This window comes from Lacerta agilis, chromosome 1 (assembly GCF_009819535.1).
Source record: "Lacerta agilis isolate rLacAgi1 chromosome 1, rLacAgi1.pri, whole genome shotgun sequence".
Taxonomy (NCBI): Eukaryota; Metazoa; Chordata; class Lepidosauria; order Squamata; family Lacertidae; genus Lacerta; species Lacerta agilis.
Genome location: NC_046312.1, coordinates 82,292,662 through 82,319,232, shown reverse-complemented (window position 1 = coordinate 82,319,232; position 26,571 = coordinate 82,292,662). Strand labels below are relative to the sequence as shown.

At 45.6% G+C, this 26,571-nt stretch overlaps 1 protein-coding gene across 1 annotated transcript in view; it reads left to right on the top strand.

Annotated features, from left to right (window-relative positions):
• Nucleotides 1–26,571, top strand: part of LOC117052696 (unconventional myosin-X-like) — a 76,170-nt gene that overhangs the window by 36,335 nt on the left and 13,264 nt on the right. Inside the window, exons 15-29 of the mRNA XM_033159745.1 lie at nucleotides 449–541; nucleotides 2,451–2,519; nucleotides 3,511–3,593; nucleotides 4,423–4,531; nucleotides 5,173–5,253; nucleotides 5,840–5,964; nucleotides 6,610–6,724; nucleotides 13,505–13,611; nucleotides 16,723–17,025; nucleotides 19,241–19,280; nucleotides 20,822–21,604; nucleotides 23,286–23,409; nucleotides 24,231–24,474; nucleotides 25,270–25,365; nucleotides 25,745–25,838. Of these exons, the coding sequence (XP_033015636.1) occupies nucleotides 449–541; nucleotides 2,451–2,519; nucleotides 3,511–3,593; nucleotides 4,423–4,531; nucleotides 5,173–5,253; nucleotides 5,840–5,964; nucleotides 6,610–6,724; nucleotides 13,505–13,611; nucleotides 16,723–17,025; nucleotides 19,241–19,280; nucleotides 20,822–21,604; nucleotides 23,286–23,409; nucleotides 24,231–24,474; nucleotides 25,270–25,365; nucleotides 25,745–25,838 (2,466 nt within the window). The remainder of the gene's footprint in view (nucleotides 1–448; nucleotides 542–2,450; nucleotides 2,520–3,510; nucleotides 3,594–4,422; nucleotides 4,532–5,172; nucleotides 5,254–5,839; nucleotides 5,965–6,609; nucleotides 6,725–13,504; nucleotides 13,612–16,722; nucleotides 17,026–19,240; nucleotides 19,281–20,821; nucleotides 21,605–23,285; nucleotides 23,410–24,230; nucleotides 24,475–25,269; nucleotides 25,366–25,744; nucleotides 25,839–26,571) is intronic.

The window sequence follows — 26,571 nt, the reverse complement described above, 5'->3', positions numbered from 1 at the left end:
ACTTTTATGGAAATGGACAGGCTCCATTCAGAAGTTAGAAGAGTTCATTGCGAAGAAAAGGAAGAGTGTAAGGAAAAAGAAGGGGGAGGTATGAGTGGAAATCCTGGCTAGCTCAAGGGGTGTGTGTGTGTGTGTGTGTGTGTGTGTGTGTTTGCGTTTGCTGTTCAATTTTTACACCCCCTTTAACCTTACTTTGGACTGAGCTACATAACATTACATTAAATGATCACTAGTTACCTGGGATATTAGTTCCTCATTTTCAATGTCATTTCTTTGCTCATTCCTCTTTACAACTGCATATCTACAACTGTTTTCTAAAATGCCCTGCCCTCCACACTCCCACATCCCAGTTAGATATATTGCTTCCCTCTCCACCTTACATCCCACCTTGTCACCTGCGGCCATAGTCTGTTGGCAGACTGCAAGTCTCTTTCTTCTTTGGCTACAGAAACTTGGTTTGCTGGCCTTGGTTAATGAAGAGAGTAGATTCCCCAAAGGCACAGACGGTACCCTTTTGGAAAAGCTGCACAACCAGCATGGGGTAAGTGAAGATACATATATACACAGCACTTGCATGCATTTATCTATGCATTTCCAAAATGTATATCATAGGCTAATAATAATAATAATAAATATAGAAAACAATGTAAAATATTACAATCCCAATACAGTAAGCCTGCTTTTAACTTGTGTGTATTCAGCTTTATTTTAATAATAATAATAATAATAATAATAATAATAATAATAATAATAATAAATAAAATGGGGCCGAAAGCAGGCAGGCACCTGGGGAAAAAGACTTTGGCAATCCCTCCCAACACTGAACCCAATGTGTTTTGACTATGTGCAATCTCCAGAAAGTAACCTCTGCATAAATTGCAGGATTGCTGTATTAACAAACCAGAAATTGGAAGGCAAACTAAATAGAGCCAACATCAGTTGCCTCCCAGCAACCAAAACACCTTTGTGGATTTTTAAGCATCCTTCTAAGAATCAGGAGTAAGTAGGCAGACCTTCTTAGACAAGGAGTTTGAAAGGTAAGATGCCATTGCAGAGACAGTCCCAGATCTCATAGTCCCCAACAAGGGGTGAGTGGAACAAAACGGGACTTTACCTGATGAGCATGAAGCAGAAAGGGGGAACGTTTAGGGAGGAGGCATTCCTTCAAGGACCTGAAAGAAACCCAGACCACTTAAGGTTTTAAAAGTCAAAACCAGGACTTTTAATTGGACCTGGAAACAAATTAATTGGCATCTATTCTAAATAATTGCAGTGGTATTTGATCTGCTTGGCTGACACTAGTTGGCAGCCTACCCTCTGCATTCTGGACCTGCTGCAGCTTCCAGACAGTATAGAGGGGCAGCCCTGTGTAGAACGCATATATTGCAGTGGGTGGTGGTATATAGTCTTGATTCATATACCTGACACACCAAAGGGATAAGAAGAGCAAGCTATAGATTAAAGAGAAGAGAAACCTGTATGGAACCATAGTTTGATGCCCCTCAGGGATTTGTTCCATGCTCTTTTCTCCCCGCCCCGCCACCCCACATTCACACAGGATGTGTTCCCACAAACTACACTTTACATAATCTTGATATTTTAAATTTCCTCTCATCTATTAACAAAGTAGGTGGTGCTCTGTTAGTTGTATGAAATGGGAACTACTTCCACTGTGGATTTTTAAAAGAAGGCCACAAAGTGAGCAAGAGGAACACAGTCCACAAAGAACCAGTTATCAACACTTCATCTATTGGAACCTCTTTGGCTGAGCCTCTGCTTCAGCCTTGGAAGGCTCCCTTGGTGTCTTCTGATAGAAAAGGCAATCAAACTGTGAGGCCAAATTAACCCTCTTCAAAGCAAAGCAAACAGCATTGCATAATGTGTCTCTTAAGCAGATGACCCTAAGTCTCTTACCAAATGAATAGCTGCTAAGATTCAGCGGGTGGAAGTTTAAAATTAGGTTAACAATTCAGGGTAGAATAGCTTTCCTTGTTCAGTTTACTGGATAATGGCTAAAAGCTAACAGACACACTCAGTACTCTGTGAAGAACATTGTATTTTAGCAGTTCTGGGAATTCCAGTAGGCAGACTGATCCTAGTGGCTTGTGACATAGCTGGGATGCTATGAGGCAGGGAATCTTCCAGAAGGAAAATTTCTGGCTCGTCAGAATGTCTGAGTTGTAGCACTGACAGAGATGTTTGCCAGGATAGTTCCCTGTTTTGGGCTCCACCAAAATACTCTTAACTGACTGACTATTGTGGTTACCGTGCGGCCATTTTGGGACCGACAGTTTATGAAGTGCAATAGTACTGCACCAGAGTGTGGTCCTGACCCTCACTGTTTGGCTTGGTTATGTGCACAAAATAACTACCACTCATGATATTTAAAAACAGCTGCTGATGTGTTGCTTCAGGTGCTATAAACAGTGCTTCGCTCACTTCTGTTTCAGAGCAACCAGTACTATATGAAGCCCCGAGTAACAGATTTTCAGTTTGGAATCCAGCACTATGCCGGAGAGGTAAGTGCATTTATCCTGATAGCTGAGCAGCTGGCTGAGTTTGGGGCCTACAAGCCAGTGAGCAGTTAGGCCACAGCTGGAGGCTGACAAAAAAGGCCTAAAGTGCATACTTTTATTTCTGGAATGGGCATGGGATTGAGCAACAGCCTCTACCAAGTTTTAAAACTCTTTTAACTTGCCAATTTGAGGTTTAGGCCTATCAAATATTATTTTGTTGAACCTCCACAAATGATAGACTTGTTTGGGACCAGAACACACATTACAATTGCTGTGGTTTAGAACAGCTTATCGGTCTTGGCCCACCAGTTTCCAATCTGGTCTGCGAGGCCATTTCCCCCCAAATCATGCCCCTCCCCATCAGATGATTACACAGCTGAAACCAATTGATGGGCAGGAGGACAGGGTTTAATCCTGCATTAACTGCATGCCCTGTTCCCAGTAGGGAACAGGATGGTGCAGTCAAGGCAGCAGGATTTAATCTCTGCTCTGGCTACTGGATTGCTGTTAAAGGGAGGTTGAATTAAACCCTCCTTGTTGAGAGGCAGTGGGCTGCAGAATTTATTTATCTTTGACACTTTTATCTACCCTTCTTCCAAGTAGCTCTTGGTGGCATGTCTGACCCCCCCTTCCTTTGCATTATCATAACAACCCTTTAAGGTAGTCTAGGCTGAAAGGTATTGATTGGTCCAAGATCACCTGGTGAGATTAATTGCCGAGAGGGTATGTTTGGACTTGTCTTCCTAGTTGTTGTCCGAGACTGGTGGCCACTACAGTACATTGATCCTGTAACATAGCAGACCAGGACTCTACATATCGCCTCTGGGCTAGTTCCCCCTGCCCTTAATCAATAAAGGGCTTGAGAGATGCATAAAGTATTTGGCAGCTTTGGCTGTGTGAGTTCAAGAGTTTTTCCTCCTCATTCAATGCATCTGTGTTGTGCATTATCATGATGGCACATTTTAATGCTTGTGTTGCAACCTGTCACCTGCAGGTCCTCTATGATGTGAGGGGCTTTCTGGAGAAAAACAGAGACACCTTTAGAGATGATATTTTGAACATGCTGAAAGACAGCAGGTAAGCAACTGTTTTCGAATGAAGCCCAAACTAGTTGGGAGCTACAGATGGGCATGGAGCAGAGTTGCAGAGCATACATAACATCTGAACACTTTGATTGAGGGCAGGGAAGCTGTTTCTTGGACATTCAATACTGTAGACAAAAGGATGGAGAGCTGGTATGGAGTCTTAGCACATGCTTTGGACCATTTTGCAAGCCCCCAGAGGCAATTCATGGCTGTTGGAGCTTTAGCTCCAGTTTTCTCAATCAGCTCTTTGCCACAGGACTTCAGGTACCCAACCTTTCCATAAGATCCAGCAGAATGCAGCACTTTCCAAGATTGCTCTGGACTACTGTTGTTCATCAAAAGGAAGAATGAATGCATGACGCAGTTTCAGAAAGAGATAGGCAGTACCAGAATTTGGCAGTACAGCATGATTGCATCTTGCGTGCAGTTAACTTGCATGATTTCAGCTTTACATGGTTGAAAGCCAGCCAGTTGAAATCTCACAAGTTAATTGCACATTAGGCAGAGAGCTCAAAAGCTCCTTTTGTGATGGGTTTTTATGGTGTGGAAAGAGCTTTTAAGTTCTCAGAATTGCTTACTGGACTCTGGGATGCTCTTGTACTTGGGCAGCACCGCAAAATCTTGTGAGAGCATCCCAGTCTGAGAACTTAAAAGCTCTCTGCCATGCTTGGAAGGTAAAGATGGTCATGTAGGCCCAGTTCCAAGGTGGTGATCTGGGTATATATGATCTTGCGTATATGTAGCACCCGCAGAACATAACCCCCACGCAAGATGTGATCAAATACATGTTTTCTCTGCCTTATGCTCCTCTTTGTCTGCAGGCTGGATTTCATCTATGATCTCTTTGAAAGAGTTGCTAGCTGCAGCAGTGAAGACACACTGAAGATGGGAACTCAGAGGCGCAGGCCGACTGTCAGCTCACAGTTCAGGGTAGGAGCAGCAGGCAGACATTCAGACATAACAGCAGAAGCCCCAATAGGGTTTTTCTTGCCTGGGATGAGCTCAGCTTCCACACTGAATTGTACTACGAACAGGACAGACATGCATGCCACCACTGAAGTGTTGTTTAGACCTTAGGCTTGCTACTCTCTATGCTTCACACAGACTCTCTGCCTTTTCTTTAATTTTTAAAGTGCCCTGTGTACATTTATTCATCAAAACATGCATTTTCCCCAATCTCTTTTTCAAAAAGTCATTAGTTGGTTTTTTTTTTTAAGGTTATAAAACAGCTCCGGGGAATGCAGGGAGCATTAACCAGTCAGTGCTGTGCATTGCCACCAGCCACTGCAAACTAGCAAAACTGTGTTCCACTGAGCCCAGCCTGGTCAGAAAGTTGCGTGTGTGATGAGAATGTGGTGATTTTTTGCCTTCACCACAGATTCTGTGCGCATGTACACAACCTGAAAGAAATGTTGAGCCACACGAAATCCACTGTTCAGAGGTTCCTGTTTCCCCTTCCTATCCACAAAGTTTTTGTATGACTGGCTGGTGGGGGCAAGAGAGAGGTCAGAATCTTAATTTTCCAAAAAAGCGACTCCTTTTCAGTGTTCTTTTCTTCTTCTTCTTTTTAGGACTCCCTACACTCTTTGATGGCCACGCTCAGCACTTGCAACCCACTATTCATTCGCTGCATTAAACCCAACCAGGAAAAGGTGACTTTCTAGAGCAGCAACAGACAGTTGGGCAACCTTAAATGATATCTAGACTAGACTGGAAAGTGGTGTTGGTGTTTGGGGAACTTTCTACCCTGTTCTTCAGAAGATGGTGAGCTTATAACCCACCAAAGCTGCAGGCAGAAAAAAATAGGGCCTATTGTGGTAATAGGGGAATGTTTTGTGACTCTGGTCTGGCCATTTACAGGGTCCTCTCGTCTTTTGACCAGAGCTAGCACAGAAAGGAGTGGAACAGAGCATGCTGATGTCTGAACCAGGGATGGTTTCTTTCAGTTGGATTCTTAATGCAAGGGGTGCTGCTGTCTGTGCCATATAAGTCCACTGAGTGCCTTTCCTCTTAACACGGGTAGAGAGCTTGTGGTACTCCCCATTTTTATCTACTTGATCTGTATGTGTGTGTATTCACAAGTGTCTGCACACTCATGTAAGTGGGGCTCATTATATGAGATTCTGAGGTTGCCCTTCACAATGCTGAGGCCAGTATAATACTTTTTATACAAGGAAATCATTTCTTTTTTGTCTCCTATCCTATCCTTGGCTTGGCTGCACTCCTTGCTTTGCATAGTCTCCAAATCTCTTCAATCCAGAGGTTGTGCTGAAACAACTGCGATACTCAGGCATGCTGGAGACAGTGAAGGTCCGAAGAGCTGGCTTTCCTGTACGGTGGATCTTTCAAGATTTCCTCCTCAGGTAAAAGTGACAGTGCAACCAAGAGGGTGGAATTTTGCTGCCAAATGTGGCCTTCAGTGCTTTGGGACTTTGTGTGTGTGTAATAAATGACTGGATGTGGATGTTTTGCTTGTGGATAAGAGGAAAGCTAGGAGACCTGCTTTTGAGCAAAAAGCACAAGGTGAGTCTGGGCAGGTTGTCTCTTTGTCTCCTATAAAATTTCACAATGATTGCAGGCTACTGCTTTCGTTTTTGTTGTTTGAACAAAGAGACTTGCTTGTCCATAACCATTTGAGATGGCTGGTTGGAAGGGAAAGGACAAAAAAACAAACATTTCCCAAGCAAAGTATATTTCACTTGTTAAGCTGCAGTTCAAGACCTGGGTTAAACTACATTTTCTAAGTTTTAATGTTTGGGGCATTTGATTACTCTTAAGAGTTACTGCACTTCTGTAGTTGGATGCCAGTTGCTTGTGCTTTCAGACTGACTGTAAAAGACAGTGAAGGGCAGCCAGTTACCAGCTGTTAAGAGCTTCTAACCTGTCAGCACTCAGAAGCAAAAGGAGAGAGCGAAATAGCCCCTCACAGGGGCAGGAAGCTTTGCTGAGGGAAAGAAATTGCTTTGTACCTTAACTGCTGGTCAAGAGCTTTCATTTGGTTCTCTCAGGTACAAGATGCTCTTGAAGAACTGGGGCAATCCTGACGGTGCAAAAGCCACTTGTGCCTCCTTTCTGCAGACATATGACAGCACCCAGAGAGAATGGAAGCTGGGGAAAACCAAGGTATGTCCTTTGTGTGCAAAAGAGCATGTGGAGCAACGCTCTGCGCTAAGGAATCTTTCCAGAAGTAGCCTGGGTACAAGATTGATGTGACTACTAGAAGCTTCTGTGCCCACCTCTGCATAGATCATTGACCTCCACTGCACTATGACTAGGCTTACTGAAACACACCCACCCCATCCTACTCCCAGCAACTCCGTTCAGAAGTATAGTACAACCCTCATTGCTAAGTCACAGGCTGTATCTTCTCAGGAGGTTCCTGTGTCACTTCTTCAGCATTTTGACACTGAAAAGAGAACACAAGAAAATGTCTCAGAAGATGCTGTGAAAATGTTACCTGGTTTTTTGCAGGGAGGGGGGAATCTGTGTTGATACGCCGCTCCTTTATCTTCTGTATCTTTATCTCCTCTATCTTCCTACTATCTCTGCAGCCCTTTTCTCCCACTCCATCCTGCAGTGCAAATGAGGAAGGGACTCACGGGTTGGATGTAGACACACAGTTGAACTGAGTGGGGACAGGTGTGCATCAAACACTCTGCCCCCCCCCCATAAAGGTCCATGCTGATTTGTTCTCCCAAGATTGGAAGAAGAGTTTATGGTGCATGCTGTGTGCCATTGGGAATGATGGAATCCCCAGTGAGGGCTGGGCTATAAAATCTCAGTGGAATTTTGCGTGCTTTGCATTTAAAAGGTCCCGCCTCCAGGATCTGAACCCCCAGTTTCATATATGGCATCTGCAGTTAAAAGAATCCACAGATAAAGGAATTGGGGAAAGACCCTTCCTTGAAACCTTGAGGAGATGGTGCCACAGCACAATGCTGGAGTGGATGTTTCTAGGATCTTGTTCAGTACAAAGCGGCTCCTTGTGTGTGCTGGCCTCATGCCAGCGTTTCTTAAGCAACAAGGCAGATATTAGTGTTGCAGTCATCTGGGGTACAGATGGGTGTGGGGTAGCGTCTGATGCATAACTAGCCTATGTGCTTATGCAAACCCAGCTGAATGAAACAGAAGCAGCTTGGGGGTTTGTTTTTGTTTTGTTCTTAAAAGAAAAAGGACCCACGATTCCTTCACTCCGGCGCCTTTCCAAATGTCCAAATCAACAGACTGTAATTACAGGCCTGATGTAATTTCATTGCTAGGCAGGCAGCCAACAAGGAACTTTGACAGTGAGCATGCCTGTATGTTATCTATAGCAATGTGTAGAAGACAATGGATATTAACATCACTATAGTGCATATCAAATGGGTAAAATCTGTTTCACTGATAGAAATTTGGGTGATACATTTGGGGTGATGGTAATTCTGCATACTGAGCAAACGTGGAATTTGGCATTGGGTGTGTCATGTTTAGAATCTAGTCCAGAATTTCAAATCTGTTACTTATTTATTTAAAAGCAAGTTTTTAGCTCTTAAGGCTCTAAAGCAAATGAGTGGTGCTTGGTGAATTCCCATGTTTGTTGCCATCTGCCACAATAAATTGGGATTGAATGGAAACAAATACAGTGCAATTCTCTGTATTGTTTTCTGCTTCCATAATCCAGGAGAACAAGAACAGTGCCTATGTAGATTTGGAGAAGGGACCTATTAAATTTATTTTATTTAGAAAATATATAGACCTCTTAATCAAGAAAACCAAAAACTACCCAAGTAATGTACAAATAAAATTGGAAGGTTAAGCGCAGCAGAAATCCACCAAAACAAAAATATGTAAAAACAAAATTAAAAACAAATACATATACGTATAAAGTATGTAAAAACATAATAATTAGAAATAAAGATAAAACCAATAAAGCCTTTAAAACAGATATACAGGTGACTAAGTTACATACAGTATCTGGGTAGGCTTTCTGAAATAAAAAAAGTTTCCAGCATGCATCATTCTAAAGCAATACAGTGAGAGGGCACCCTGCCATTAAGGAGTAGCCACCAGCATTGCTGTCTCTTCTTCACCCAAGGGGTCTGCACCAGATTTGCTTTGTGTCTTTGTTAGGAATAAATTAGATGTTCTGAGTTAATAAAGCCGCTAGGGAGCACAGTTGCTTGGGACAGCAATTCAAGAAGTAGTCCGGCAGGTCACAAATGTGCCTTCCTTAAAAGGCACGTGGGGAGGGGAGGATATGGGGAGCCATAGACTCTTACTGATTAGGCAAGGGCAACCAGTTGCAATTGCCAGCTGCAGTTAGAGCCCCTGCATTTAGAGCATGCCAAATTCAGGGTGAAGTAACTGGGCCTAGCCAGGACGTTTTAGGCTGCTGTGTGATTCTTTTCTGCAGCTTATCTTTCATGTGTCATTGGCTTACCATTTCCCAGCGACAAGATGTACGGTTTATGCATTATATTAATGTTCTGCAGCTTGTGCTGCCTTAAACGAAAATGGGGAGGGAGGAAAGCTCAGGCATCAGTCCTCGAGCAAGGGAGACCAAAGGCGGCTTGCCACCAGCAAGAGAGGAGAAAGGAAACTGCTGTCTCTCTGCATACCAAGCACTTGGAGTTAATAAATCAACCTTGGAGCCATTAAAGAGAGCAGGCTCTAAGTGACTGGTTCTGCAGACAACTGACCTTTGACCCCACCGAGAACAATAGAACTTTCCCTCTCTCGCTCACTCTCAGAGTTGCTGGTCCATCTGAGAAGGGACCGGCTGCCTCGCTGCCCTTTGCTTGCTGTTCAGGGAAGCAGGGCCACTTGGGGCAGTGCTGGAGCTCTTTTGAAGTCTTTGCTTCTCAGGATGAGCAGGGAAGAGGGGCAGCAGGCTGGGCTGAAGAGGCTCTGCCGCCTATCCAGATGGGATTGATTTCAGAGGCAGGAGATAAGGGAGGATGGCCAACTTTATGAAAGACATTGGAGAAGCGAGGAAAGGGTGTCACAGCCCTGATAAGTGGCAAGGCAGCTAATGGATCATGCTAAAGCAGATGAGAATTGTTGGGGCACACAGACCACTGTGGTGGAAATGACAAGGAAGGAGAGAAACCATTGGAAGTAGGAGGCAGGTCAAATCTAAGCTACAAAGTTGGTTTTCTGGCATCCAAATAAAATGGCGGGTTTTTGTTATTAATAACCTTGGTTATTAAGGTAGTAGTATGGGACCATTCGGGTAGCAATAGGGGGTGCCTGGCATTTACAGAGATCAGTATGTTCAGTGTCAGTGGTGCTCTGTCAAATGTTCAAAAGCCCTCTAGAAACTGACCAAAGCTTAATACAACATTGTTAGCCAGCATCACTGGGTTTGACGGGTGGTGCATTGTTAACATGCTGCTATAATGGCCAAGGAAACTCTAGGATCTGCTCCAGTGTGGAGACCCAGCCTGGATTAAAGCTGAGGCAGGGGATGGAGCCCTATTTATATGTAAGGATTACAATAACGACTCTCTGGTACTGTCCTCTGCATTGCAGATGGAGAAGTCAGTTGCCGGGTTTGAGCAGTGCGCACGTTCTATGGACGGGCAGAGCAACATCTGCACAGGGTTCTCTATTGGGGGTTTCATTGCATATAAGCTTCCAGAAGCTAAACTTGGGGGTTCAGTGAAGATGTACAGTTCATGGAGGAGAGGGCTACTAGCCATAATGGCAAGTACCCAGTCGAGGCAAGGCAATGCAAGATTGGGAGTCATACAAAAAAGTTCTTAGAACCGTTCCACACATTACATGGCAGTGAGCTAAGATTTGTCAGCAAGTGTAAAGGCAACATGTTGCTGCGGACTATCCTTGCTCCCTAAGTAGTGTGCATGTATACACATGTGTCCAAATGCATGTTTCCATCATTCTTACATTTTTAGGTACATGCCTTAAAAATAAATAAATGTTGAAGTGGTAGGAGGAATCTATATTTTTGTAGGAGCAACACAAAGATGTTAAAGAATGATAATATTTTTGATCCTTCACCTAGAATGCCGTAATATGGTATTCTTGCACCAAGGATAGAGCTGCCTTATTTCAGTGGCCTTGCCTCTGTTCTTTTAACAGTAGCCTCACCCACAAATTAAGCTGGTGTTAATAATATTTATTTATTTATTCCCTACCCATCTGGCTGGGTTTCTCCAGCCACTCTTGGTGGCTTCTAATGGAATATTAAAAATGCCGTAAAACATCAAACATTAAAAACTTCCTTAAACAGGGATGCCTTCAGATGTCTTCTAAAAGTCAGCTTTTCCTGGCTAAGTGGTCTCAATCTGTTGTTACATGCACAGGAGCAGAGTGAGCAAAAATGTTGGCAATCCTAGCCCTAGGCAGAGCAAACTTTCCAGTTCTGATCACTTAGAACTCTTGCACTATAGTGGTGCAGCATTTGTAGTTATTGCTGGCAATTAGGAACGTGGGAAGTTATGTTTCTATTGAGTCAAGCACCTTGGTCCACCCAGCTTAGTACTGTTCACACTGACCTACAGTGACCCCTCCAGTGTTTTCCAGCCCTGTCTGGAGATGCCAGGGACTGGATCTGGAACCTTCTTGCATGCAAAGCATGCGCCCCACCGCAGAGTCACAGCTCTCCTTTTCCTTTGCTGTCTAGAAAGCAAATAGGTCTTAAAAGAGTCATGAGTTTGCCTTGTGAGCCCAGTCCCTTTGTGCTTGTCAAGAGGCCCTGCCTCTGTGTTGAAGCATAGGGCCCCTCTTTGTCTCTGGAGGTGAGGCCGAGGTTGAGGGTTAGCGACATGTCCCTGCCCAATGAGCCTCTTTGGCTTTATGAGCAACCTGGGCAGGCAAGGCTTGAGGAGTCCCTGCACCCACACGTGAGTGTGGGTGTGGGCTTGCACATGTGCTGGGCAGGATGAGGGAAGGAGTGGGAAGTGCTTCCTGTGCGGTATATTTCAAGGGGGGGGGGTTTCTATACTGAGCAATTGTTTGGTGGAGGAAGGAAAAGGGCTAGTATAAAGAATTGTAGAGCACAGGAAAGGAAAGGGAAGGCAGGATGGTCTTTGTGTTTCTCATTAGGGACAGAGGGGAGCAGCTGCTGGTTGTCCACTGTGGCAGTCTGGACTTTGCCTGGATTCTTGTAGCACAAGTTTGGGCAGGGGAAAACTAGGCAGAGAGGCACTGTGCTATACTTTTCCCCTGCCAGCTTTGCCCTTCACACCAGTTTCCGCAAGCTTCCAGTTTCCTGCCTCAAGCTAGGGAGTTCTGAAAGGCATCTGTGGTTTCTTCCTTTCTTCTATTTGATTTCTGCAAATGCTGCTCTACCAATTTTGAGCGAGGCCATGTGTCGAACACTTGAGGCTTTATAAGTGCGCACGTCTGCACAGGTTGTGTCCAAATGGTCTCCCCTGCCCACCCACCCCCCTTGCGGGCTGCTCATTTACATCCCCTGAGCCACACAGCACTCACATGCTGATGATCCCCTTGCCCTCCATATAGCTTTCTCTGCAAATATTCATGTGATCAAGAGCTTTTTGCACTCCTGCTTTAGAACTTCAATGCAAAAGGGAGACTTTAATGCATTGGCAGCCTAAGCCTTTGGTTGCATTGCCTTCACCTCAGGCAAACGTGGGAGGCTAGCCATGAATGCAGGTGATGAAAACAGATTTTTTGGGGGGGATGTTAATGCAATCTTCAACCACTCGAGTCCTCCAGAAGACTGCCGCATTCAAAATACCAAAGGCATTTGCTACCCCAAATATCTATGCCACATAATCCAGGGATTGTGCCCCAGAGTCTTTGCAGAGTTACAATGCATCCTCGGAGTCACCTTTTGGATTGTGTGTCACTTTATTGGAGTACCAGTGTTTTTGGTCCACCGACAGCCACACAGGTGGACCAGGCCTGATCCTTCTGGAACCTCCCAGGCAGGAATGAGTAACAGACCAGGCCCATGGATGTTTTCCAGACCCCACCGTTGGAATTCCAAGACCTCATCATGGGGCCGCTGAAATATCTAATGGGATTGATGCAATTTCCCTGACCCATGTGCTATCATGCATCACCCACCAGAGCCACAAGTGTAGTCTGTTCTGAAAGCAGGCTTCATGCCCCCAGGTTTCAGGAATAGCGCCCAGGTGTGTCTTTTTTTTTTAAAAAAAAAGCAAAAGCAGAATGACCACTTGTTCTTGTGTGCATTCAGGGTGAGCCATACCTCTTGGGAAGGTTTGATTGCAGAGAAGGCAATGAAAGTGAGAAGGAATCTTCCAGCCAACAAGACAGCTTGGAGACAGGCTGGCACTGAGGCAGTGATGCAAAGAAGCAGCCAGGGGAAAAATATGTGTGGATTATCTGCAGTGCAGGAAATGATATTTGGAAAGATTCTTCCTCTTCCCCCCCCCCCAGCTTCTTTTCTTGGAATGGGTATCTTGTCATAGTTTGGCCAGTTTTTCTTCTGCATTTTGCATGCAGCGCCTGGAATGTTGACACACATACCCAGAGCCTCATTAGCAGGACTCCAGCAGCAGGCCCAGATAGCCTTAAAAGATGTCACTGAGCCAAAGAAAGGGTTAATAGTTAAAAGCAGTGCAGCCTCCTCCCCCCTTTTTCTCTCCCCCTTAATCCTTGAGCCTGCAGTGTGGGAGAGAGAGAGAGAGAGAGAGAGAGAGAGAGAGAGAGTGAGTGAGTGCGGGGGGCTGGGCTGAGTTTGGCTCCTCTCCCTGCACAACTTTCTCCCTTGTCCATCAGCGACAGCACCCAAAGGGGAAGGGCTGGCAGAGCAGGGACTGGCTCTGGCGCAGGAGCATAAAAGGAGCCCTGTGTGCCTTGTTACGGCAGGCAGGCAGGCAGGCAGGCAGGCATGGGACCTGCTGGTGTTGCCTGGGACTTGCTGTTTCCTCCCTTTGTGTTTGATGAAACTCCTCCCTGGGGTACCAGGTTTTCCTGAAGGAGGCTCTGGAGCAAAAACTGGAGAAGGCCCGGGAAGAGGAGCTGAGGAAGGCGGCAACCATCATCCGAGCCCACGTCCTGGGCTACATGGCAAGGTCAGTGCTTGAATCGCCTCCTTTGCCCAGCTGCTGGAATGCTCCTTGCTGCCAGGTCTCTCTCCTTTCCAGCTGGCTGCTTCTGGCTGGGCTTCCACTGCTTTCCCCCTTCTCTGCTCCCCCTTGAAATCCCCATGCATTTCCAATGCAGGCCGCTGACTGCCAAGTTGCTTACTTGCCCGGGTCTCTGTCCCCTGCCTCTTTCCTGTTGCATCTGTAATCCTCCTATGAAGCTGCCCTGCAGAGAAACTCCCCAGCTCTCCCTCTCTTGCTCTGCACTGAAGACTCTCAGCCCAATCTCTGTCTTTATTTGCCAGACCCAGGCCAGTCTTCCTCACTTATAGCCCCCCACTCCAGATTCTGCTTCCCTGGTGGGCTCTTCTGGGTGCAGAGAAGAGGGTGGGGGTAGCTGTAAGCTGGCTGGCTCTGCATCCCCACCATCTATCTGTCTCTGCCTTTTCATCTTGCTGTTAATTGTTGTATGTTCAGTGGGGCAGGCCTCTGTTTTGTCTTGTTCTGGCAAATTGCTATGTGTGCCCATTCGGACGGTCACCTGTGCTCCGCAAGGACACTGGTGTTGCTTTGAGGAATTATTGCATGGGCTGCCTGTATTCCAGGATCGTGCCATTAACAGCGCAGGGGTTGCTACTACACAAGGAATTCAGCACCCTGGCAATTCAGCTTCATTTTTTAAAAAATGTTTCTAGTCTTTAAGGTTGCAAAGAGGCCTGAAAATGTGTGAGCAGCCCCTGGTGACATCTCAAACGCCATTGGCTAGGAAAAGTGGAGGATGGGAACTGAATTGAACTGCTAGGAGGAGGCGGGGGGGGGGTGTCCATGTGCTTCTTTCTCTTTCCTGTAGCTATCTGAATAAGACTAAATATTATGGAAATACTGCCTATGCAAATTTACATAATCAAATATGCAAATAAAACTGGCACCTACCTTTCCTTAAAATAAAATTGCAAAGTTCACAAAACCCTTGGTTTAGTTTAGATTTGGTCCTAGCAAACTAGAATGTTGATTGGTGAACAGAATAACGGCAATCTGACTAGTCGTCGTCCCCCCCATACTATCCAAGGGGGGAGGCAGGCTCCGTTGTTCAGGCAAGGAAGTCAAAGCTGCATCTGCTGTCTACAGCAAGACTTGGCTGGACTCCAGCTGCAAACATGGATTTCCCAGGCTGTGAAAACCATCTGCATTTTGAGGGTATAATCATGAGCTAGGCCCAGGTCCAGGCCATTGCATATGAACTGGGATATTGTTGCTAATGGCATTGTTGCCACTGCCGGTGCTGCTATCACCAGAATTCTGCACCAAAATAACCCTTCTGGAATTCTGCAAACTAAGAACCTTTGCATACAGATTCGTTTTATTTTGCACAACCTATTCTGCTTCTGTTAGTTGTATAAAAGAGCAAGAGCCATGGGCAGGACACTGGAACACGACTAGCCCTACCATCAGGCAAGGTGTGTCATTGGCATGCAGCAAATTGGCCATTGTTTTGTTTATTATAATTATTGCAATTTAGCTTGCCATTGGGTAGTGGGTGCTATTTGGATCTCCTGTCTTAGGCCATAGGAATCGTACTGGATTCCTAACCCCCCCCCCCAAATCACTGGAAACCTTGTTCTGTCACCATGCCGGCTTCTGAAGCCTAACAGGATATGATGGCAGCACAAACTGTGTGCTAGAGTATTGGTTTTGCAGATCCGGCAGAACAGTTTTGAAGCAAACAAGTAGTGCGCTGGAAGGGGTGATGAACATGCTTCCCCTGCTGAAAATGCCTCTCCACCACTTTTCTCATGGCAGGGCTTCTGTATCAGAGCTCAGGTGGGGGGGGGGAAACTGGGGTGGGTGGGAGTACTGGGGAACAGCATGAGCAGGGAGGCTTCTTCCACTTTACATTCCTTTGCATGTAATTGTCCCCTTCCATTCCCCACTCTATATCCATTCGATGGCAGACTCTGGATGAGTCTCCTGGTGTGTCTTGTTAGACCTTGAGGTTTCACCAGGGTTTGCACACAGACTATGAATCTTATCAGTTTTAAGCATGTGAGAAACTTGTTTGTTTGGGTATTTAAAAAAGTAAGTTTTAACTTAAGCTTTGATTCTCAGGATGCTGAACTCGGTGTCAATATCCATTTCATTTCTTGTGCAATGCAACCACAGGCTTGCAGAGCACACACATTCCATGTTCTTTAGCAGGAGACACCTCATAGTGCCACATGGAGTGTTAAACAGTAGCAACTGCCTGACCCTTGTAAGTATATTTCCTAGATAGTGCTTCTATTCCACAGAAATAATCTACTAGTTCTTCATATTGGTCCTCAAAAAGAAAAAGAAAAGCATACAATCCATATTGGATTCATGTGGGCTAGCCTTAATTGCACTAATAAAAGAACCAGACCCTCAATTCAGACCAGGAATGTTAGGACCTAGAATTTGAGTTTTTTTCTACACCTGCAGATTAGCTACAGAGAAGGGAGATTCTGAACATGTACAGAGTGCCCAGTCTCATTACTAAATAAAAGGCATTCCCCAACTCTCTCTCTCTCTCTTTCTATGGTACGGGGACCTTAGCTTCTATATGTGGGGTGGGTGGATGTAAAAACTACCCATTCCTCTGTTTTAGGAGAGCAGTGCATGGCTGTCTATGTGGGAGCATCTGGGAAAAAAGACTGATATGCTGGGAGGAGGTCATGACACAAACCATCCCTTTATTGTTTGGAGGAATGGGGGAATCTGCCATTCTGCCTTGGGTTGGGAGGTTCCTTGCCATTGGGTAGACAGTGTGCCTTATGCCATTCAAAGTGCTTAGCAAAGACAGAGCTGGTGTAGAAACAGGAAATGAGTGGCCCCAATAGGGAGATGCCTAAAGCATTCTCCAGAAACCAGGTGGGTGACAGATGGAGGAGAAAGGAAAGCATGGAAGGAGTGGCTTCCTGGGGAAATGTTTTTTGGAGAAAGCAACTGTGGTTGTGCTGATTCATTGAATCTGGCATCTTGGTACCCCTGGGTCAGATGGTTTCTGAGGCAGATGCTGAGGAGAACCTGGTGAGCAATGGCCGTTGATTGACAGTAACTCCCACCTTGCTTTTGTTGAATCAGGAAGAGGTATCGAAGGGTGCTAGCCAGTGTCGTGACTATCCAAAAGAACTACCGTGCTCACTTCTGGAAGAAGTCCCTCCTGCGCCTGAAGGCCTCTGCCATTGTCCTGCAGAAGCACTGGCGTGGGCAGCTGGCTCGCAGCCTCTACCGGCACCTGCTAGAGGAGGAACAGCAGCGGAAACAGGAAGCTGAGGAGCAGAGGCGTCAAGAGGAAGAGCGGATTAGAAAGGAGGAAGAGGAAAGACAATGGCAAGAAGAGAGGGAGCGTAGGAGGAAGCAGGAGGAGGAAGAGGAGAAGAAAAGGTACAAGGCAGTCTTGGTTCTGTCTCCCTGGCCCAGCTTTCACAAAACTGCAACTGAAGAGGCAGACCTGTGCCAGGACTGTACCACTTCAGACTGCAGGAGTGAGAGGGATGTACATGATTTAATGTTCCTCCAAGTAAAGGATTCCCTGTGTATAGAAAATCAGGTGTCAGGGATAAGGATTTTGGCTTAACTACCTCTGGTGTTTTAGTTTTCTATGTGGAGGACTATGGGGTGTTTTTTACCCCTCTTGCCATTTGATCAGCCCCCTGTAGCCTGAAGCGGAACAGTCCAAACAGGACTCTGCCTTTGATATGTTGCTTGTGATAGGCAGAGTTTTGTATATTCACCACTTTAAAAGAACAGCAACACAGTACCAAACTTCTATACCCAGGTGAGCCAAATTGTGCTCAGGCAGACTTGAATTCGGTGACCTTTTAAAAAATTAATTATGAGAAGTAAGTCTGCATATATATATATGTTTCTAGTAGGGGAGGAGTCATGCATGGCCCTGAAGCCCCGCCTCCTGACCATTGGAAACACCCTCTCTGCCTGTGCAGATTTCACCAGTTACTTCTGCATTCTTTTTTGAACCCAACCTCACTCCTTTGTAGCTGCAAGCTGATACTAAATTCCATGCTTAGTGATAATTGTAGAACACACAGTGTTAATGACAGGGCTCATCTAGATGATGCCACTAAGTTGGGATTTTTTCCTTTTGGGCACTCCTATACTCAGCACAAGAGACTAGCTATGGAGGTTGCACAAATTGCTCTGGTCAAGTGCTGGTCCCTGTGAGCCAGGTAGGCCAAGGTGGTCTGAAGCTTCCTGAATACCTGGACTCTGCAGAATTTGGAAGCCCCAAAGCAGCACACCTGGGCATGTCTTTTAGTCTCTGGGCTGAAAGGATGACTAAGCGCTAGGCTCTGAGGTTGTCGCAGGACATCATTGCAGGTGGCTGTTTCTGGACTACAAGGGTGAGCGCCACAGGTTGCAATGCAGTGGTAGTAACTGCTACCTTCTATCACTATGATCCTACTTTCTATAAACATAAATTTTATGAAATAAACAAATAAGGGTGTATTGTTTTTAAACTACTTTTTATTTGAAGACATAACCTCCAAGTGGTACAACAATAAAATAACACAGCAGCAGTAGCATCTCAATAAAATATTGTGGGGAAAAACCACCTCATTAAAACATCAGTACCATGTTTTTAATATTTTCTTGTTTGTAGTTCACCCAGGGAATATTGATTGATCAATTGCTATAGAAATTTAATTTATTATTAATAATAATGTGTACAGGTTCTCTGTCCCTGACATACACCCATTTGCAGTGAGCTTTTTTTAAAAAAAAAATTATATAGGTATTGGGTTTTTTTAAATTGTGTATGCCCCTAACACTGTTACATACATGTTACCACAGTCAGCAGCTCTAATAATAATGAAGTGATGATTACCAGCCAAGTTATTACTTTTACCCTTGGAAACTGATATGTGACTTTAGGGAGATGTGTATTTTTAGAAGGCTTCTTCTTTAGGGAAACTACTGCATAATACTTTTCTTTAAAAACACAGTTTTGGAGCCCACATTATTTATTTATTCTAGATGTCCAGCCTCCAATTCCCTTTTCTTGGCTTTGTGGCTAGTCGGGAGTCTTCAGAGCGACCTTGCCTCCATTCCACTCTGTCCAGTTTCTTAGCTTGTTCCTCAATCGCAAGAGGGGAGAGCTGGGGAAGTCTTGACACAGCTGCACACCTCAAATTAAACCAAGCCTGAGAGAATCTGGCTGTTCTATGCGAAGAGGGTGCCTTCAGCTACCTTAAGCTGTGGTAAATTGTTGAGGCCTCCCCAAGTATGACTAAAGAGTATGTTCGTATGACCTTTTTTATCCACTGTGAGGCAGCCTCCATTTCCCTCCACATGCATTCTGCATTGTGAATTGTTCCATGTGTGTTCAATAGCAGTCAGCATCTGGTCTGAAGCCTTACAAAAAAACACAAACCCAACCAGCCTTCTGAAAACCCAAGCCTTTCATTAATATAATAATTTCCCTTGGTTTAAAGGCTTTGTTACAGCTGACAAATTTTTTGATCTGGATGCAAATGACTGAGGCAGCAGTGTTATTTAAAACTTCATTGATTTCAGCAAATTTTCATGGCAAGCTGGACTGTAGATTTTATTGATGAGTTTGTTCTTTGTTTTTGAACAGAGAAAAAGAGCAGCTTGAAGCAGCACTGCAGATGGCTCAGGTGTGTTCCATTATGACTCCCATCATATGCCTCTCATTTCGGAATACTATGCAGAATACGAAAACATGCTGGTGATCTTTGGTGCTTGACCTTTTCCTCTTTACAGGCTAATCCAAGGTACTGTTTGCAGTATGCAGTGCTATGCTATGCTATGGCGACTCCTTCCTCAGTCTAGATGACGCTCCACTCCTATAAAGTAATATAAACGCCCAGGGTTGTATGCCAGCAGGCATCAACTTGCACAACAGAACTTCCCTCTCCTATCCTCTCCCCTTTCTTGAAGTTCACCACACATCCTGAAAATCTTCTCCAGAAGGTTAGGGGACCCCCTGGAGCAGATTTTAGGGGTGTGCAAGGAGAAGATGGGGAAGTCCAACTGCACAAGCGGAGGTTTGTTGCACGAGCCGAATAACGGTGTTGGATATGTCCCTAGATGTTGGGTGTTACATGTAGCTTGATCCTACGAACGGCGATACAGTGTCATCTAGACTGAGGACAGTTTCAAAGTACTGTAATAAACAGAACTGCATTCTGCAAACACCGGATACAACCTATAGTTGTACAAATATAGTGGAATGTGTAAATGTCAGCTGCTGTGGGATCCTGATCAGGGTTAGGAATGTGGCATGTGGGAAGGTGGGTTTACCTCCCTCTTTTGTGCCACAGTCCCATTGAAAAATACTTGGGGGGGGGGGGCGGCCAGCTGCTATTCGGCTCTGAATGAAAGCTTGCATTGGTGCCAGTGGAAATTTCCCCCTTCAACCAGATAAGAGGCTCAAGGGGCTCATTTTTTCAAAATGGTGCAGGGGACTGCAGCTGAGAGGTGGAATCAGCAAAAAACACTTCCTCACTGACCCCTGTTCATTAATGAGATCTTCTGGTGGATCAAAGACACTTCCATCCAAGGCACATTTGAATCCAGCCTATTGTCACTTGGCTTGGAGATAGACCATAGCCTTTTAAGAGAGTTGGAAGTGCCTGTGAGAGCCTTTGCTTCCCATGGTGTACAGTACAGATGCTTAGTTCTTTTGTCCCATGAGCACCTCGTCAAACAGGTTGGTTTTTATTAAAAAGCAATACAAAGCAGCCAAAGACCAGTGGCAAAAGTGGTGTGAACATTCCCATCACAAAACAGTAACCCTCTCTCAAGCCACCTTAAACTTTACGGGGAGGACATAAAATTTTAAGTAAGACCCATCTCTAGCCACTGTTAGAGGCTGTATGCCTCTGAATACCAGTTGCTAGGATCACAAGGGGTGAGAGAGTGCTGTTGCGCTCAGGTCCTGCTTGCAGGCTTGACACAGGCATTTTGAGAGAACAAGATGCTGGATTAGATGGGCCATTGGCCTGGTGCAGGGCTCTTCTTAGGTTCTCATGCCTTAGAACAATTAGAAGAAATGTTGCACATGCAGGGAGCAGAGGGAAGTGCCACTTGGCCGCCATGCAAGCTCTTGCTTTCTCAGATCTGTTACTGTGACTCCATTAAGGCTGATCTTAGAAAGTTTGTCATCTGCGCTCCTTTGGGTGACCCTTTCTTTCAGATGGAGGCGCTAAGGACCCAAGAGGAAGACCAGCCTTTACAGGAAGAGGAGCAGCGTCAGATGGAAGAGATCCTGCGACTGGAGAGGGAGATTGAGAAGCTGCAGTGGCAGCAGAAGACCGACCACATCACCTGTGAGAACACCAAGAACGAGATAAAGCGGCAGCGGGAAGAGGAGATCCAGAGGCTGGAGAAGGAGGCATCCAGAGTCGCGCAGGAGTTCCTGGAGCTGCTGGATTTTGGGAATTTGGATGAGAGCGTGCAAGGCTTCGAGCACTCTCTGTCCAACGAAGGGACCCTCAACATTGAATGCAGCCTTGTAGCTCCCCTGGCTGAGGAAGAAGAAGACGAGGGCTTTCCTGCAGATGAAGAGGGACCACCAGTTCCCAGCCCAAGTCTCCTGAACCAGGACAGCAGCACCAGAACCAGTGACAACTATTACTCCGAGGAAGATGCTTCTCCGAATATGCCAGTGCCTAGGAAGGGAGAGAACGAGGAGGGCAACTCTCTGTGTCTTTCCACAGAGAGATCTGCAAGCCCCCAGAAGGAGCAGCCCATGGAAAGCATCTACCAGGCGGCCTCGGAAATCCTGCAGAGTGACAATGGGGACTCGGAAGAGCCAATTTACAGCTTGCCTCCAGATGTGGAGTCTGACTATGACCATGAGGAGTTTGAGGGCAGCGGAGAGGCTGGCAGCACGTCCGCTGAGCCCCTGAATGGGGAGGAGGCCTTGCGCAATTCCCACAGCAACGGCATGGACTCCAACCGCGGCAGCTTGGACTCGGTAAGGGCCATTTGCCTTGAAGCAAAAAACAGATCCTGCTCTGAAGCAGGAAGTGTGTCTTTCTTTTTATCTTTCCTGTGCATGTTTGGCACCTCAGTGCTCTCTTGTGTTTACTAGTTACATGCTCCTTGGGGTTAAAAGGCACTTAGTTTTCTTCAGTCCACATTCACAGCCCTTGCATTTCATCATGATGCTTGTGAACACATTTCTGCTCCCTCCCATCCATAGGATTGCCTAGTTTCATCTTGCATAACTGTCCAATACTTGTGGTCTCTCATATGCATCTCCCAGCTTGGTTTCATTGGAAAATTTAATCCACACTCTTCCTGTTTGCAATCCAAGTTGCAAACCAAAAAGATAGGGGGAAATGTAGTGAATAAAATAATTCCCAAGACTGATTCCTAAAGAACTTCACTTCTTCTTGCAAGCTGGCCTTGGAACTTTTTCAGTCTTCCCTTGTCTCAGGATGTGGCTTTGAAGGTACAGGATGCAATAGCTTGGATGAAGCCAAGAAGTTTTGGACTTGGGCAATGCCTGGATGGGAGACTTCCAGTGAACTGTGTGTGTTGCCTTGAGTTCCATCATAAAAGAAAGGCAGGATATAAATATAATGGAAGAAAGGCAGGATATAAATAATAAAATATAGCCACAGGATTTTGTTTTGTTTTTAAGTGTTAAAATCCATTGTGTTGTGTTTCCTTTAACCCAGGGGTAGCCTTTGGGCTCCAGCTCCCATTAGCCTCAGCCAGCATGGCTCAATGGTCATGGATGCTGGAAGTTGTAGTCCAACAACATTTGGAGGAATTCACATTGACTGCCTTAACCTATTGGTTACTTTACCCACGTTTTGCCGTGTTTGTATTTTTCAGTGTATGCACATACGCTTCCCATTTGTTCTTCACATCTTCATGCACATTTGTATGTATTTTATATATGTTGGAATATGGATTTTATGCCTGGTATTGGTGCATTACTTGCAGCTACAATTACTGTATGGGTGTTTGTGTCTGTCAGATTTACAAGGGCACTTACTGGATATTGTTTGACCCGGTTAATCATGCACACAGCAGCCACCGTCCCCGAGAACACACTCATTGTGTGAACCTTTTGGGGGGTGATCTTAAAAAGGGAGTTCATATACTTTAGAAGCTATCCCATGTAGAATGGCAGTTCACTCCTGTTTAATCTATTTAACACCTTTGTGCTGCCCGTAAGTGCATAGTGTGTGTGTGTGTGTGTGTGTGTGTGTGTGTGTGTATGTATGTGTGTGTGTGTGTTAGGTTGTGTGTAAAGTTGTAGCTTTTCACAGGATCTGCTGCAGAAGGGGGTTAGACCCCGACCCCCCCCCCCCCCGGAAGGGGGATAATGAGAGACAGAAGCTGAGATGGCCAGAATGCATTTGGCTGAACATCAGAGAGCTATTGCAATAGACAATTGGAGGTTCTTAAAGCAGATAGTTCCAAAATGGAAATAGAGGCCAAAGTCCACATGTTGGCAACTGAGTATGGCAGGTTTTGGCCTTTGCCTTGAAATCAGTCACCCACTTTAGATCATTCCTGCTTCTGTATGGTTATCATACTACCTGGCCAGCTCAGCACTCAGATCTGTAGTGGAAGTGCGATAGGACTTGGCCGGTTGTGCTGCTTTGGTTCTGGAGGGTAACCATTCATTTTGCCTCCAGTTTCTAGACAGTGAGGATGAAGGGGATGCTTATATGGACACGGATGAAGAATTCTGCAGCAGCCGGGTCACTGTGCTCAATGGATCGGGGCCAGCCTATTTTCACAGCTATCTCTACATGAAAGGTAAGCAGCTTTGTCAGTCCCCCTAAGATAAGCCATTTCCCCCTGCTCCCTAATCCCCTCTCATCTCCCCTCAGCATTTGCTCCCCGTTTTGCTGTTTTGTTCTTCTTCATTTCCAAGATAAAGTCAGTAAGGCTTTTTGTCAAGGAGGGATTAGAAGGGACATTGGTTGCTTTGCATTGGCATCCACACAAAGGCTGTGGTATCCAGTCCCAAGTGTTGGGTCTTTATGGGCATGTACAGATGATTAACAGTTTTTAGAGATGGCAGAGACCCTGTTGTGGAACATGCTTGAAGTGACCTGGTAGCACTGTGAAGCAGTATTTGGGGTGGTAGTAAGGGGGTGGATAAATGAAAGTAACGCTTGATGCTACAAAATTTGCATTTATAAAAAAGATACTGGTCTTAGTGGGGAGGGAGGAGGCACCATTTGGGCCTCACTTCAGGTAACAAAATATCTCATGCCAGTTTTGTGTGGGCTTGTACAAGTGTACACATTTACCTCCCCACTCCCAAATTTACTTTGGTAACTGGCAGACCAGGGTGGGTTTTTTTTAGGGTTGTAGGGGGAGGTAGTAATACAAAAAGTCAACTCCTGCCTCGCTGTACGTTGCAGCTAATGCCACTGTGGTAAAGTTGTGCATGCTTTTGCATCTTAGGATTCTGTCTCTACAGGAGGCCCTGCATTTTTCAGAGAACTGTTATGGCTAAGGGCAGGAAGATACACCTGCCACTGTCTTTGCCAGGTGCTTGTGGAGTGCAGGATGGGGACATTCTGGTGGTGCAGTAACTTTGACTGTGTCTCTTTTCTCTTCCTTGCAAGGGGGCCTGATGAACCCCTGGAGACGGCGCTGGTGTGTCCTGAAGAACGAGGCCTTCATGTGGTTTCGAGCCAAGCAAGAGGCCTTGAAGTCAGGCTGGCTTTACAAGAAGGGAGGAGGCATGTCCACACTCTCTCGCCGGAATTGGAAACGGCGTTGGTTTGTGCTGAGAGAGGCCAAGCTGATGTACTTTGAGAATGACAGTGAAGAGAAGCTGAAAGGGACGATTGACATCAGGAAGGCCAAGTATGGGACACTATTATGTCAGTAAGCCCATGGGATAAATCAATATCCCGCTCCTGCCATTGTTGGTAACAGGAGATGTTTGGGGAATCCTTAACAACTTGGGCCTGAGGGGAAATTGTTTGACTCCTTAAGTCCTGTGGGATATCTTTAGGCCTGAGGCTGTTAGAGAGAGTAGGGCCTTAGAGCCCCTTACCTGAGTGCAAGGGTTATTTTTAAAGCTTCAGTGTCAGTCCTGCATGCAGAATAATGACGCTCTAGGACTAGGCCTGTGCAGAGCTTGTCTGAGGCTTGGGGCGGGAGTCTTGTTCTTGGCATGATAGCTTAAGTCTGGCAGGCCCCTGGTGGGGTCCCCCAGCCAGTTTAGCCTTCCGAGGCCTGTGAAAAGTGCAACTGACTCCCCCCCCCCCTTTGCATGGGCCTATTTAGGACTGATTTGAGAATTTTCTTGTAGCAAATTTTGCCCCACGTTCTTGCACACTCCTCCTGGCTTCTCATGTCAGTACCCTTCAACTTGAATTGGTTTAGCTGTCTCTTTGCCCGCATTGAAAGTCTTTTCAGTGATGTTGCCCTTGCAGTGGATCCTCCAGATGCAGTAGTAGGCAGTGCCCTCATTCCCACACCAGCCTGTCACCTTACTTCATCTTTGGGTGCTGTTGCTTTCTTGTTCTCAAGTCTTTTCAAGAGATTGGGGAAGCGCTGAGCCTCCTTGAGAGACCAGGCAGGCCAATGGAGATGGATGCCAAACATTGACAAACTGCTTTTTCATCCTGGTTCTTCACACCTGCTGTTTTTCAGGGAGATTGTGGATATTCATGAAAAAGAGAATGCCCTTGATATTGTGACAAGTGATCGAGTTTACCACATAGTGGCAGAATCACCAGAGGATGCCAGGTAGGGGATGCAGGGATAAGTCTGTGCTTTTCTTTAAAAGTTTCTGCTTTTTCCCAAGGCGAGGGGTGGGAGAGCTGGAAGCAACACCCCTCCCACGATGTTGTGCTCTAAATAGAGAAGCAGTTATATAAATAAGGAAAGGCTGAAGAGTAGAAGATGAATCCTGATAGAAGTGTTATTATCAAATCATTTTTTCAGTCTCTGTATGAAGTTCTTGGTATTAGTAAATATATTTAATTACTTCTATGATACTTTGTATACAACTGCATATTAATTATAGTATTCTAGACTATTAAAAAGTAACCATTTCAGTAATAAATATATACGAGGTTTTTTTTTTTTTTTTTACAAGTGTCTTCTACCTCTGTCTTTTTTACAGTGACTGGTTTAATGTCCTGAGCCGTGTGCACAGTGCTACAGAGCAACAGCTGAGAGAGATGCAGGATGAACAAGCCAACCCAAAGAATGCTGTGGTGAGTGGTGGGTCAAGTGGAACCCCGAAACTGTCACTCTTCTGGCTGCCTAGCAGCTGATGAAGGGTGTTCCTAGGCATTTGGTTGTCCACTGAGAATAAGATGCAGGACTAGATGGGCCTGATCCAGCAGCTGGGCTCTTCTTACATTCATCAGTAAACAGCACGGGAGTTCTTCATGGGACACCCTTTTACAGAACTGAGTTTGAAATAAAAGGGAGGCTGCCTGAAGGATTTAACGCCCTCAGCTAGTTTGATGGCAGGCATGGTGGGCAAAGGACATGCCTGAAGCAGGATTTGGGCAAAGGGGTTATGATCAATGCTAGGCAGATCTTTGTGGGGAGTGGTGTGTACACCAAGTGTCATTTGGAGAGGTGACCAACCCTCCAGGACTGTCATCCTCAAAGAATTGTTTAGGGGGAAGGGATATGGGAGCCCCATTTTGTTAATAAAGCAAGAGCAAATATGTCTTCATTAGGGCCTGACACCAAAACAAGAATACCGTCAAAGGTGGACTATGCCCAGGAACTGTAGCTTGCAAATGGAAGGGGAAGGTGGGCTTTTAAAATTCCACTCTTGATAGCAGAATGCTTGAAGTTGTTAGGGTGTGTTTCAGGGTGCTTCCAGACAGAAGGAGTTACTTTACAGGTAACTGAATCAGCATATCTGACCCTTGCATGCCGTATTGGGGCCGTACTGATCACAGCTAATCGGAACAGTAGATTGGGATCTAG